This window comes from Nycticebus coucang, chromosome 11, assembly GCF_027406575.1.
Source record: "Nycticebus coucang isolate mNycCou1 chromosome 11, mNycCou1.pri, whole genome shotgun sequence".
Classification (NCBI taxonomy): Eukaryota; Metazoa; Chordata; class Mammalia; order Primates; family Lorisidae; genus Nycticebus; species Nycticebus coucang.
This window is the reverse complement of record NC_069790.1, coordinates 87916594-87932282: the sequence shown is the minus strand read 5'-3', so window position 1 is coordinate 87932282 and position 15689 is coordinate 87916594. Positions and strand designations below refer to the sequence as shown.

The 15689-nt window shown below is 38.6% G+C and overlaps 1 protein-coding gene across 2 annotated transcripts in view; it reads right to left on the bottom strand.

Moving 5' to 3' along the window:
• The window catches only part of TES (testin LIM domain protein), a 52896-nt gene that overhangs the window by 21944 nt on the left and 15263 nt on the right, over positions 1–15689 (bottom strand). Inside the window, exon 2 of one of the 2 annotated variants that reach the window (XM_053609351.1) lies at positions 7042–7127. In XM_053609351.1, the coding sequence (XP_053465326.1) occupies positions 7042–7127 (86 nt within the window). Of the gene's footprint in view, positions 1–7041; positions 7130–15689 lie in introns of both variants that reach the window. The other variant, XM_053609352.1, reaches the window with a different exon arrangement.

The window sequence follows — 15689 nt, the reverse complement described above, 5'->3', positions numbered from 1 at the left end:
CGGGGTACAGAATTCTGGGCTGGAAATTGTTCTGTTTAAGTAGATTAAAGGTAGATGACCATTGTCTTCTTGCTTGGAAAGTTTCATTTGAGAAGTCTGCGGTCACTCTGATGGATTTGCCCGTGTAGGTCAACTGGCGCTTACTCCTGGCGGCTCGTAGAATCTTTTCTTTTGTCTTGACTTTGGACAGGTTCATCACAATGTGTCTTGGAGAAGCTCGGTTAGAGTTGAGGCGACCTGGGGTCCGATAGCCCTCTGAAAGCAGTGTGTCAGAATCTTTGGTGATGTTTGGGAAATTTTCTTGTATAATATTCTCTAGTATGGCTTCCATTCCTCTGGGGCATTCTTCTTCCCCTTCTGGAATTCCTATAACTCGTATGTTGGAACACTTCATAAAGTCCCATAATTCTGACAGTGAGCGTTCTGCTTTCTCTCTCTTCTTTTCTGCCTCTTTTACTGTCTGAGTTATCTCAAGAACTTTGTCTTCTACCTCTGAAATTCTTTCTTCTGCATGGTCTAACCTGTTGCTGATACTTTCCATTGCATCTTTAAGTTCCCTAATTGACTGTTTCAGTTCCTTCAGCTCTGCTATATCCTTTTTATATTCTTCATATCGTTCATCTCTTATTTGATTCTGTTTTTGGATTTCCTTTTGGTTATTTTCCACTTTATTAGCAATTTCCTTCATTGTTTCCATCATTTCTTTCATTGTTTTCAACATGTGTATTCTAAATTCCCTTTCTGTCATTCCTAACATTTCTTTACAGGTGGAATCATCTGCAGTAGCTACCTCATGGTCCCTTGGTGGGGTTGTTCTAGACTGGTTCTTCATGTTGCCTGGAGTTTTCTGCTGATTCTTCCTCATGAGTGATTTCTTTTATCTGTTACCTTGCCCTAATTTTCCTTTCACTCCCTCTTGCTCTTTAAGTTCTTGTGCCTGTGGACTAAGGATTACAGGCCCAGAAGGGTGAGAAGGTTGAAGAGCAAAAAAGGGATGAAAGAAAGGAGGACCGAGTGATAAGAAAAAAAAGAAAGATAGAGAAAGGAGAGGGGGTGGGTATAAGGAATATTGACAAAAAGAAGAGAGGCACAGAAAGAGGGAGACAGGGCAATATAGGTGTACAGTAGGGTACTTTGACACAACCTTAAAAAACCCCACCTTCTGGGGGTGCCCAGTTGGGTGGTTCCCTTGAGGTCAGCAGATGTTTGCTAACCTGATCAGACACATTACCCCACCTACACCAAGTAGAGAGAAAAGACAAAAATGCTATAAATCAAACAAAAACAAGCAAACAGAAAACTTTATGGGGTAAAATTGGGTGAAAAACCAAATAATAGTGGTAGAAACACTAGCAAAAATGAAGTTCTAGTTATTAAAAAAGGCAGCAATGGGAAATTATAATTAAACTAGAAAAATTGAGAAAGAAAAAGGGATCTGTATGGAAAAGATTGAAATTAAAAAACAAAAGATCATCAACAATGTCAAAATAAACAAAAAACAACCAAACAAAAAAAAAGAAAAAAAATACACAACCAAAAACAAAGCAGTTTGTATATGTTATTGAATATTGTCTGGGCAACACGTGGTCTTCTGGGGTATGAGATGTTAATCACAGTTCTGATACGACTGGAGGCTGCTGATTTCTCAAACCCCAGCAGGTAGACACCCTAAATCTCTCTTCAGCCCACTTAAAAGGCACTTTGAACTTGTAAACTTGCTGAGCAGAAGCTTTCCCAGCTTTCTCGCTGGAATCACTGCTGAAGTGGCTATCCACTTACCCAGTGTGCCAAAACCGGTCTCACTCTGTCCCTGAGGGTTAGGGCTGCAAGGCGGCTCAGACCCCACCCTTAGGCTACTTGGTTGCTGGGTTACCAGCTCCCACCCGTTTCTAGCTCTGCGACCCTGAGGGCGGAGCTTGCCGGGGCAGATCACTGACAATGGTTCCGTGTGACCCACCGCCAAACACTATTAGCTCCGTCTGGCTCAGCGGCTCAGACTGGGGCCCTAGACAAAGGCCAAAGTTCTCCACACTCCCGCTCAGGCCCTCCCCAAGGCAGTTCAACTCAGTGCCAAGTCCAAGGACACCAAAACAGTTCACAGGTAAGGCCTTTCTGGTTTGCAGTCTCGCTGCTACTGAACTTACAGTTGTGGGCGGGTTTAGACAGATTGAACACACGCGAACACTTGCCGGTTTTCCACTGTTTTAGTCCTCCTCTTGGGGTCCAGAAGTCTCTCACTGACTCCCTGTATCCTCATAGGAGTGATGATAGGCAGATCCCACCAGCCAGAGATGCCTGGAGTCCTATCTCCCCAGACTCACGGTGCCCAGATGCAAGGAAGCTGTTACTCGGTCGCCATCTTGCTCCGCCTCTGGTAAACAGCCTTTTTAAGATGGACCCTATGACCTTTGTATCCTGGTGTTACTCCTATGATTATGTTATTTCACGTGACAAATAGGAGATTTTCCAGGTATGCATAATCTAATCACACAAGCCCTTAAAAAGCTATGAGTTCCTACCAGCCAGAGGAACAGGGAAGTCAAAGAGATCTGAGGTGCAGGAAATATTCTAAGTGCTGCTGTTGGTTTTGAAGGTGGAAATAGCTGTATATTAAGGAATTCAAGTGGCTTCTGGAAAGTTGAGAGCAGCTCCCGACTGATAACCAGCAAGGAAAACAGTGACTTCAGTCCTCCAACCACGGGGACTGAATTCTACCAACAAGAACTAGCTTGAAAGCAGATTCTTTCCCAGAATTCCAGAAAAGAACCTAGCTTGGCCAAACCTTGATTTCATCCTGTTGCGACCCTAAGCAGAGAATATAGCTAAACCAGTCTTGCTCCCCAGACTTCTAAACTAAAGAACAGATAGATGTTGAGTTAATTAATGGGTATTGTTTTAATCTAGTAAATTTGTAGTAATTTGTTATGTAGCAATAGAAAACTATCACAAGTACTTACTGGCATCTGACATATAGAAATGATTTATAAATTATGTTTTTATTAATAACTCAAGGCCTCGAGTCATTTTAACTTTCTTGGGGGTTACATTTCTTTGATTTGTAAAATGAGGTTTAACTAGCGAAGTTACAAGTTCCACTCTAAACTCCCTAAGTCTACAGGACATTTAGCTTTCTGCAACTGTGGCGATGTATTTTGATTGTCACCTTCCATTCACCTCTCCAGCTGTGTTCTCTACACTTCAGTACTCTGGGCTGTGCCCCAAGAGGCTGACCCCTATGGATACTATGAGCAGGCTTCCTTGTCACCAGCAGTGGGGCAATGGGATGCACGAGCAGGAAATGAGAGTGATGGAAAAGAGCGAAGTCTGGGTATTTATTTCCTGGCTTCCCACAAATGTGTAAGGTGATTAAGGGACAATGATCCCTAACTTAAGTTGGAAGCAGAGGAAGGGAGTGTTATGAATTGAATTTGTCCCCTCAAACTCATATGCTGAAGCCCTAATCCCTAATGTGACTTTATTTGGAACTAGGGCTCTTAAGACATAATTTAGGTTAGAAGAGGTCATAAGGGAAGGGTCACAATCTAATAGAATTGTTCCTCTTATAAAAAGAGGATGAGAAATCTCTCCCTCCTTATCTCTTCCCACATATCAAGGCAAGGCCACGTGAACATATGGCGGGAAGGCAGCTGTCTACAAGCTACAAAATGAACCCTCACCAGAACTCAAGCATTTTGGCACCCGATCTTGGACACTGCAGCCTCTAGAAGTACAAGAAAATAAATTTTTATTTAAACTAGCAAGTCTATTATGGTATTTTGTAATAACAGCCTGAGCAGCCAATAAGGGGAGCAAGGAAGATCATCAGAGGTAGTGCTTATGCTAAGACTTCTTTCTTAGTGTTAGGAGGTAGAAATTTTCCAGGTAGAAAACACATGCAATAAGAAATAATAAACACAGGCAAAGAAATTTCAAAGCAAGGCATCCATCAAGGAAATAGACTACAGGGAAATCGAAAGGGCAGTGGGAGAGGCTGGAAAAACAGCAGAGACCAGATTTTGAGATGTAACACAAAAGGCCAAAGATCGTGCCCAAAGGATTAAGTCCAGTAGACTGAGAATTTATTCTTAGGAAGTATAAAATAATATTCATTTTCAAAAGACCATTCTTGTGGTTGTGTGGAAGGCCAGACAGATAAAGAGGCAGAGAATAATTTAACTCTTGAGTTTTGAAGTGTGCAGCATGAAGCCTCTGAGTCCTAAAACATGGAACACGAAAAAAATGGAGAAGGTGAAGTGGGTGGGGTCCTTGTACCCCAAGTTAACACCAAGCACAAAAGTTCTATAGCCCTAGACTAGACCTGGAATCTTTGTTAGAATCAAGACAACTAGTCTAGAATATTTTACTCCAGATTGCTCTGAAAAATTGCTGCATCTGTAGGTCAAAGGCACCTGTCTCAAGTCTTCTAGTTATGATGAAAAAGTCAGGAAATTTACCAAGAATTTTAACTAAGAGAGAAATGTGTTTAGACTCATGCCAGGAAGATGACACAACTACTAAGAAACACCATCTGGACAGGCTGTTATCAACCCCAGTGATTTAGAGGCAATATTAAAAATCTTAAACTTGTGTGGCTTTTAGATTCTCAAATATGCCCCGTTGATTAACAGTCTGTGCGATACAACTAAAATGAAAAGGTGATTTTCATGCTATGGAGATCTGTTCTTGCCTGACATATTTTTGTCTGATAACATCAGATTAAAGTGATCAGCAATAGGAAAATAATATAGATTAAAACTAAACTGCTTCTGAAAAAAAGGTCATATTTCTTAGGAAAAAGCTTTAAAAATCTTACTAGCAGTTTTTGCAAATTGCATAGCTTTACTGGAAAGACTACAGGCTAAGTATCCCTTATCCAAAATTCTTGGGATCAGAAGTGTTTCAGATTTCAGATTTTTTTGAATTTTGAAATATTTGAATAACCATATTCAACCACGTTGAATATTGGACCCAAATCTAAATATGAAATTTATTTATGTGTCATATGCACCTTATAAATATAGGCTGAAGGTAATTTGGCACATTATTTTGAATAATTTTGTGCAGGAAACATAGTTTTTACTGATTTTGACTGTAACCCCTCATCACCTGGTAATATGTGTGAAATTTTTCACTTATGGAGTCTTATTGATTGATACCCCCCAAAATTCAGATTTTAGAGCATTTAGGATTTCAGACTTTGGGGTTACTGATTCTCAACTTGTATTATTCTTAAAACTGTAAGGCAAAAACTACATCCAGCAGAGGGCAGTGCAGCCTTTTGTGAAGTCAACTGGTAGCCAGGACTGAAACTGGTATGCCCATCAAGAGGTGAAATACTCTAATCCATAAAAACTATTTTATGTTCAGGGACTTTAACTGATTGGAACGCGACAGATATATTGTCTAACTGCTATGTCCCTTGAAAATGTAGCACAAAGACGACTTATTTAAGTTTGTAAGAACTACCAGGAAAATTTTAGCTCCCTAAAAATAAAGAACAGTATCATTATTTCCCGAAGGTTTCTATTGCCTTCACTTTTTCCCTTAAAACCTCTTAAATACGATAGCTTTTAGAGGAGACTAACATCCAAATTTTATTCACTCATATTCTCCCTTGTTCTATACTGTACACAGCCCAATGAAATTATTTAAAGAGTTTCCTGTGAAAATGTGTAGTATGGAATTGGGTCTCAAATGAGATCTAACAAGGCAGTTTGCCTTCCTGAAATTGTACAGTTGATTATTTCTTCTAACAAAAATATGCTGGTTCTAACTTTGAGCAGACTTGTGAACTACTACTATGAACCTGATAGCCATTGATTAAGAACGTTTATGTTATTCATAAACATAGGTTTTAAATACCGATTTTAGATTTATATGATAAACATATTATTTTAAAAATGACATATAAATAAGATGTACATATAAAATTCTTATTTTTGATCCACTTACACTTGTCTTGCATTATATATGGACTTGATTCAAACCAAGATACAATAAATTATTTTTTTCTTTAAGGCCGGGCACGGTGGCTCATGCCTGTAAATCCTAGCACTCTGGGAGGCCAAGGTGGGCGGATTGCTTGAGCTCACTGAATTAGAGACCAGCTTCAGTAAAAGTGAGGCCCCATCTTTACTAAAAATAGAAAAACCGAGGCAAGAGGATCGCTTGAGCCCAAGAGTTGGAGGTTGCTGTGAGCTTTGATACCATAGAACTCTTAACAAGGCAACAGCTTGAGACTGTCTCAAAAAAAATAAAAAATAAAAAAAAATTCAAGTATTCCTAGGTTTTTAAGTAGTAAATTTACAGCTGAAAAATTTAAAGAGATCTAAATTCCACTTATTTCTTGAGAGTAGGATGTGAATATTCAATTTAGCATTCATATTTATTATTTGTTGAAAATGCAGAGCCGAATTGTGAAGTCACCAATTTTTCAGAATAAAAACTAAATTGTTAAGCAGTTGCAGAAGGGGCGGCGCCTGTGGCTCAGTCGGTAGGGCGCCGGCCCCATATGCCGAGGGTGACGGGTTCAAACCTGGCCCCGGCCAAACTGCAACCAAAAAATAGCCGAGCGTTGTGGTGGGCGCCTGTAGTCCCAGCTACTCGGGAGGCTGAGGCAAGAGAATCGCTTAAGCCCAGGAGTTGGAGGTTGCTGTGAGCTGTGTGAGGCCACGGCACTCTACCGAGGGCCATAAAGTGAGACTCTGTCTCTACTAAAAAAAAAAAAGCAGTTGCAGAAGATTACCACAAATTTATTTACCACTCAGAAAGACATGCTCAGCATTCGAGACTTAACAGGAAACCTGAACGACAATAAAGAAATCAAACAACTCTAAATAGTTATTATGGTCTAATTCACTCAATCAAATTTGGTGATATGAAGACAGACAGCTTTGCATATTATTCATTTCTTTAAAAAGAAATGAACAGGTCTGCAACTTAGCAACCATGTCAGAGGACTTACAAGGTATCTACATTGTCTGAAAAAGTATTGCTCAAAAGTGTGAATTACTAATGCAGTTATAGTTTTCAAAATTATACCTCCAGAAGTGCAGTTCGAATCCTTCACATTTTTCCTTGCATTTTAAACAGGGGGCTCCAAATCCTTGCTCATGACCTAAGCCCATCTGTTAAGGAGAAAACAACATGAATCATTATTACATTTTTTAAAAATCTAAAATGTTCAATAAATTGCACTTTTAATTCCACTTACTACTTGTGTTGATTAAACTTTCAAACAAATCTTTTATGAGTATTACGATGTTTAGACAGCGATGATTTCCAGGTGTATACATGGCAGCTCCAAGTACATACATAACATACTTGTTATGTTCTTACTGCTTTTTATCATGAAAAGAACACTGGGATATAACTGTACAGAAGACTGCAAATGCTGAAAGTTACACAAAGTCATAAATTAATGTCTCTGGCCACTACATGCCCTCAACAAAACAGGCTCAGAGAGCAGGACACAGAGCTCAGGAAGCAAGTACGGCCCTAAAGAACATCTTCAGCAAACAAAGAAATGTATGGCAGGCTTTAGGAATTTCGGTTAAAATAGTATCTATTATGATAAATGTAATATTAATAATAATAGTAACAAACATTTATTGAAAGCCAGTACTATGGCTTGAATGTTTACAAAATGCAACAAAATTCATGTTGCAACTTAATTTCCAATGCAACAGTATTTAGAGGTTGGTCTTTTATGAAACTATCAGATGATTAGGCTTTGAAAGCTCCAGCCTCATGGATGGGATTAGAGCCCCTATAAAATGGTTTGAAGAATTAAATTTGTCCCTTCCACCTCTTCTTCTCTTCAAGCAGAAAGCAAGCCCACACCAAACAATGAATTTGCTGGGGCCTTGATTTTAGATTTCTTGGCCTCTAGAACTGTGAGAAATAAATTTCTATATTTATAAATTAACCAGTCTAAGGTATTTTGTTATAGCAGCAGGAATGAACTCAGACAGGCAAGAACAGAGGTAAGTGCTTTACTTACATTACCTCATTAAAATCTTTAAAAACTTCCTAAAATGTTTATAAAGTAGGCAGTATTATTTTCCATTTCAGAAATGACTTAACTGAAACTCAGAGAGGTTATGAAGCTTGCTTAAGATCAAAGTGTTAATAAATGGGAGAAGAGATTTGAGTACAGGTCTTCTTAACTCCAAAGCCCATGCTCTTACACCCAGGGTAAGGTGAAGGGCTGTACTGTTGCCCTTGCTATGGTCAACCATCTTTGTTTCTTTACTATGTTAAATAATAATCTTTGGGAACTTGCTGAGAACAGGCAGGCAAAGGTGGGGAAGGACACAAGATGGCAATACAAGGTCTTTTCCCCAATTAAAAGAGTAAAAAGATTTGGAATAGAAAGACTGCCTGACTTTGTATCAGCACAATGGCAAACCACCAGTGATCAGACTATTCTGTATTTCAAATATCACATTAGTGAGTGTGACAAATTAATTACTGGCTAGTGCCTGGAGTAGTAGCTCAAGATGACAAATAATAGATCTTTTTCAATGGCCCTCTTCTGTAACATTACCAAGTTTTTTGCCATCAAAACCACCCTGCAGCTTGTTCCTTGAAAGACTGACCTGACATGGCCTGGAGTGAAGCTCTTCCTTTTTGTTCTGAAGGAAATAACCACATCTTCTCACCACCCTCACTAAGGCCATGTTCAAACCTAGCTTGTCTAGCAGGCTGCTTAGGAGAACCCCCATTATTTTTAAGTTATACCATCTTAAGCATAGTCTTCAAAGTATAAAAACCTGTCCAGAATTTGCTAAGTTTATCACCTTCACCATGTATATATCACTAGTTTTCAAAAGAAATGAAATTATCACTAGTTTTCAAAAGAAATAAAATTCTCTAAACTGTATATTTAACATCAACCCTAAATATTTTTTTAGAAATGGAATTATTTCTTTGTTACTGAGAATCATAGTACACAGAATGGAAATAAAGTGGATTAAACAAAGACAGAGGCAGATTGAGTTTTCTTGTCTTTTCTAAGAGCATTACAACATTCAAAGTAAAAGGAAAAGCAAATCTAAAAGGCTGTATTCTTAGGCTCGCATGGTGGCTTATGCCTGAAATCCTAGCACCGTGGGAGGCTGAGGCATGTGGATTGCCTGAGCTCACATGTTCTAGATCAGCCTGAGTAAGAGCAGGACCCCCATCTCTAAAAATAGCCAGGTGTTGTGGCAGGTGCCTGTAGTCCCAGCTACTTGTGAGGCTGAGGCAAGAGAATCACTTGAGTCCAAGAGTTTGAGGTTGCTGTGAGCTATGACACTACAGAACTCTACTGAGGGTGACTACGAGGAAGGAAGGAAGGGAAGGAGGGAGGGAGGGAGGAAGGAAAAAAGGCTGTATTCTTTTTCAAGCCTTTTCTAGCTTTCTGTTATGGGAGTAATCCTTAATCTGCCTGGTATATAAATTTGCTTCATACTGTGCTCCAAGTATCTCTTGCTAAATAAACTCTGATCCCAAATGAAAATTAAGATTACATTATTAAGGTTTAATCACATAGCTTAGTTTAAGTCAGAGGATTTTAAACTCTCTCGTACATAACTCTCAGCAAGAAAAGCATTTCATCTTGTGACAGAATTTGCTATATGCATACAACCTTATGTGTATATATAAAATCCTGAGATCTGCTAGCTCAGATAATATCTAGAACTAAGTACACCCCAGCCTTTATGTTAGAGAGCTACCTAAACAAATTCTTGCCTGCCTTCAAATCTCAATTGCCCGGCCTGAGCATAAATGGGCTTAATAAAGGATTGTAAATACACTGGAACACTACCATCTCATTCTCTATTTTTGAATGCAACTTGAAAATTCAGCTAATATAACTCGAACCTTAGTCAGCAGAGTTTTTACACTAAACCTCAGTGTAGCTCACGTTGACTTACAAAGTCAACCTTGCAAGAGAGCAAGTTATTTTTTTCCTATTCACTTTTTATCTTCCTCAAATGGTAATCAGTGTATCTATTAGAATTATTAAAACCAGTGGTATTTCATGAATATCTACCCTTTTGTGAGTTTTCTTTTTCTGAACAGGACAAAGTGCCCTCTAGTGTAGGAGATTAGTAAACTAAAGCCCAGAGAGGAGAGATGACTAAGCTCCCAGTTGCATAGCTAAACTGAAAACCAGGGTCTGGCTCCGGCTCCATGTTCTGCAGGGGAAGACGACTAGAGAGTGACAAATCGGGGCTCTTCAGTCTTCCAAAAACAGTCACTGGCTCATTTCTGACCCCAGGAAAAGGATTACAAATTGAGAAAGCTTCCTGTACCATTTCTAAATGTAGATGACTTTCTGAGAGCTTTCAAAAGGAAGGACTGGAAGCAGTCAGGAGGCTGGGAAAACTTTTTAAACAAGGGGTCCTTGATTTGCGATTGAAAGGATGAGCAGGGAGAAAGAAGAGTATTCAAGGCAGAGGAAACGCTGTGTGCAAAGGCCTGTGGCAGAAGAGGGCAAGGGAAGAGCCAAAAATATCATAGGGCACTTGAAGGGTGACAGGGCCAGAGTTCCACCAGGCAGAGTGTTTTGTTTTCCTTTTCCTAAGGAAGAAAGTAAACCTCCTGAAGCATCCAATACCAAGTTTTAGGCTACCAGGTTTAACAAGAGAGAGGACATCCCCAGAGCCAGGATGAGGCCAGTACAGAGGAAGTGCTAGCAGCTCTCAAGCACTGCTAGCTGAACCTTAGAGGAGGACCCTCACAGAGACCAGGAGGCCAGGCTTTGTGAGAAGCAGTAATTTGGCTTAGCAGGCTGCCCTAGAAAGCACTGCTCCAAGGTTCCTCACCCAGTGCCCTGCCTGAAAGATCAACTTAATCTCCTCATGGCTCTTTCCAGCAGAGTTTGTGACTGTCTGGAGAAAGTACCCCTACCCCACCTTTCCAAAGACATGCACTTTCACCTTCCTCATGTGCTCAGACAAAAAAAAAGTGAAGGAAGTCTGAAAACAACACAGAGAGCAAGAGTGGAGGAGTGAGGTCACGGCAATATGGCACACTCCCCACCATAACGCAATGGAAGCCGTTCTGACTGATAACAAATGCACAAACAAAACACAAATAAAAAAGACATCTACTTCTCAACACCATTGCTATCAGCTAAAAAATTAGTTGCAGACTGGGAATGAACTTATTTTGCTGAGGGAATCTCAGTATTCATGGCAGCAAAACTTTAAACCTCACTAGCACCAGCACTAAAGATCTCTAACTTAAGCCACATTACTGTGTGACAACCTTTCCCATATTTTTATTCTCTTTATTAGCCACTGTTAGGGTAAAGAATTACAATGCTACTCAAAGAAGATACGTGACTCACACTCTAGCATTTTCCTTGTCTGGTGCATCTGCCTAGTGCTGACTGAATTATAATCCTGGATGCAGTTGTTAAATCCAGCATATATTTTAAAATTGGATGGTAACAAACATTCTGCTATTGTGAAAGGGAGTCTAGAAGATTAGGTGCCTCAGTTGGGTCTTCTGCTGTTTCCACCCCAAGTAAAGCACCAAATCATCTTCCGGTCTTCCTTTCACAGGTCAAACACCAGATGAAGGAAAACACACTAATTCTAATGTGGGATAAAATGAGTTTCTGGGTTACAACTGCCCCATGCAGTTTCTCAAGGCCTATTTCCAGATCTTTTTAGGCAGTGTCATAGGAGCTTGGTTCTCCCTGCTCTTCTAGGATCCTTCTCCTTTCCTCAAGAACTGAGGCTCTTACTCTGGACATCCAAATCCTGTGGGTTAGTTTCTGCAAAGGTGTCTAGGTTGGAGAATTCTTGGTGAGGGATCAGAACAGGTTAAGTGTTATTTAATGATACCCAGAGTCCACGCAGGGGCACACAGGAGCGGGTGGTAGAGAAACAGAGTCCAGAAAACCAGCTGTACAGAAAGTGAAATCCAGATCCTTGTAGTAATACAAACACCAAGATATGTGTGCTTGTATGTAATACTTACATTGTGACAATGAGCTTATACCAGGTATTAAGGAATACTTGGGTTCCCCAACTCATATCACTTTCTCAAATAATATGTTACATACTTACAAGATACTAGAGAACTAAGAAAATAGAGAAATGTGAAAATATAGAAGGATCAGTGGAGGAGAATCAGAAAAATTGGAATCTGGTCCCAGAGTATTACAGATGAGTTCACTGATTCTGGAAGTCATTTTCTTTTCTGAGTTTCATCTAGAATGACACCAAGATACCTTTCAATTCTAAAAGCATGATGGCAAATCATGTGTCAGATTAACTTTACCTCAGTTTAGTTGTTTTTCTGACCATGGTCATCTGTGCAAAGTTTAATAACTAAATAGAAAATAATTACTTGAGAAAGCTAATGTATTAGTGGCTCTTATAAGTCTGAATCATTTGTAATTCAGTTTAGAGGAATAGTTTATAACGTATGCATAGGAAACAAAAGATGTAAGTCATAAGGGCTAAAACTCAGTTCTCTCCTAAGTAATTATTTCAGCAGCAAATGTTATATGGTATTCCCTGCAGAGTCAACACTTATTGCCTAAAAACACACGTTTTTCATAAGTGCACAAGTCCAAAAGCTGTCTACTCCATATAATTTTAGTAACATGTTCTGGCCAGCATCAATATAAGGGTATGACAGATTAATTTTTCTTCTTTAGTGTCCAAGAAAACAGGTCCTTGAGATTGACTATATTCGGGAAAATTACAGTCAGGCTTTGGGAGTATCTATCAAGGTCCTCTGAAAAAAATAAAAATGACTCCTCCGTATTTATCCTGAAACACTAGTCATAGAAAAATAGGACTGTTTAAATATTTTTAATTACAATCTCCAGAACTTACATTCCCATGATCTATGCCTCCAAACAGACCATTATCCCTTTCTTATTTTAGAGTAGAAATGGTATGGAATCAATTTTTCCATATTCATAATTTTAAGCAGCCAGAAAGGTTGGCAACATTTCAGGTGACCCTTCTGACTCAGAAAAGGTATGCTGGATGTCAGATACATTAAACAAAAAGGAAAAAGGTATATGAAACATCTGGTATTTCAAACATGATTTGAGTTGATTTGGAGACAATTTGGGTCTGGAAGATATTATGCAGCACTATTCAGGATGAGATCATCTGATTCATGCTGTTTTCATCACCAAATTTCCCTCTGGAGCACAGAATCATATGTGGTTACTAAACAAGAAGTGTTACTAAGACTTCTTTAATCATCTTGGAATGAAGCTGACCAGGGTAAATTATATGAAATACGTACATTCACAAACATTCTGTCTCTCTCTGCATGGACCTTAATTCACCTATCACATATATAGGCACATATATATTCATATTACACTCTAAAAGAAGCATTTCAGATCTTGTTTATCCAGATGAACACTCCGCACAAAGGAATACATTTCTAAATAATTCCTCTCAGTACATGGCTCTGTTAGAAATCAAGTGGAAGCTGTAAAGTCCCTCACCGCAATCAATATATTTTGAATAACCGCTGATATAAGATTTAAAATTTGGGGAATTTTTAGTTCGTTCCTTGTATCCCAACCTTTACCAAGATTTGCACTGCCAAAAAAGGGGCAAATTACACAGAAAACCAAACTTACTTATAGAAATGGAGGCAGTCTTTAAATTTAGTATAGTTTGTCAACTCAGATAAGAACACAAAGAATTAGTATATTTAAGAGCTATGATTAATCATTCCTAATAAAACTGCCACATTTCTCTTTCTTTGATTACAGGAATAAAAACTTCTCATCTCTCACTTAATTCTGACAACCAAGCTGAGGCACAGCGGGCTCCTTATCCTGGCTAGCCATGCTTACTATGCTCCAAGTCCGATTGGTCTCCTCTCTAAAACCTGTACCCTCTGCTCATCTCTGCTTCCATGTTCTTGTTCAAAGTCTTATCAAGTCACCCTGAGACCACTTTCCACCTTGTATTACATCATATTGCTGTTCCCACAATTATGTTAATAAACCTAAAGATGATCATAACCCTTCACTTGTTAGATGTTTTTAATGAGTTCAATGAATGTCATCCTTCTTAGCAAGCCAAGGTACCATTGTAGCTTCTCCCACTTAATTATCTTCCTCATATTCCTCCCCTTCCAGCCACTCTCTGCTTCGAGGCAAGTTTTTTCCTTTGCCTGGATCTCCATTCCCCTTTTCCTCTACTTGCCCAAATCCTCTCTAATGGGTCTATAGATCTACTTCTAAGGTCAGTTATTCTGAGATACCATTTTTCAACTATGTACAACAAAGTTCCTCTGAATTCCTATAGGTCTTAGCACAAATTCTATTATTAATCTTTCCTTCCTATACCATGATTGTTTGTACATTGATTTACACATCAGATTGTGAGCTTCTTGTTCATATTTGAACTTCTGATGCCTGACACAGTACCTGAGATTTATAGTAGAGTTAATTATAACATAGCATCTTACCCCAAGGAATTCTTATTGCTTTTCACAAAAGACAACTTTGGAACAGGCAGTGACAACCATGGCAGTCGTTGATGTTTATTACACACTTATTGCCAGGACTGGTTCTAAGTATTCTGTACATGGATCATCTCATTTAATCCTCTTACCAATCCTAAGAGAGTCTGAGATTTTGTTATTACATGTATTTTCATCCAAATGAAGAAACTGGAGCTGAAAGCTATGCCTGTTTTTAACCATTAGTGCCTAAATGTAGGTCACAGCATAGAAAACCCTGTGTTAAATATTTAGTAATCAGTTAAAAAATAGGAAGTAATAGAATCAAAGAATTATAGTTCAAGAATAGAATAATCAATTAAAGATCTTTTGTTGTCATCACTACTTATTCAAAAGGGAACAAAAATAAAACTCTTCATTGTATATTCTAAAATTGATTTCCACACCCCTTTAACTTTTCAGTGCAGGAAGTATAAATCCAGAAGCCCCTAAAAGAATCTCTGTTATGAAATCTATTGTAAACCAAATGGTCTGAAAGCTTTTTGTTCACAGATTATAGTAAATCTTTTGCCCTAAATATTTTACCATAAATTCTATTCTGGAGGTAGTGGGTCAATCTTCCTGGAACTTTAATGAATTAAAGTAAATGATTCTTCCCAAAGAATTTCATTTCTTAAGACAGTACAAGTATTAAGTTAGTGACAGAGAAATTGTCACAAGGCAATCTGCCTACTTGAGTGTAGTAGTAATCAGATTATAGCTGGTTATCCAAGGGATCTATACCTCATTAAATACAGTAACACACGTGAAGAAGAGCAGAAGAAAATCCTGATATATTTCTAGGAATCAATAATGAATTTTGCATACCTTGAAGTATTTCTACTTATCTATAATTTTTTAATGAGTACTGGAAGGTGATGGTGGAAGTGATAGTAAAAATAACTGAACACTTAACTTGTTAAGATCTACCTGCCAGCCATTAAACACATATAAGTTTATTTAATCTATAATAACCTACAGGAAAAATGGTATCATCCCTATTTCACACATAAGGAAATTGAGACTTGACAAAATTAAGCAATTTGCCTAAGACTACCCACCTAGCAAGCAGTGAGTGAGAGTTGCATCTTGGCAATTATGACTCCAAATCTTGTGATCTTAACTACAAAGCCACCATTATTTGACCCAAAATGAGACTTTAAAGGTAAACTAAAAAAATAAAGAGTAGTATTCTTCACCTG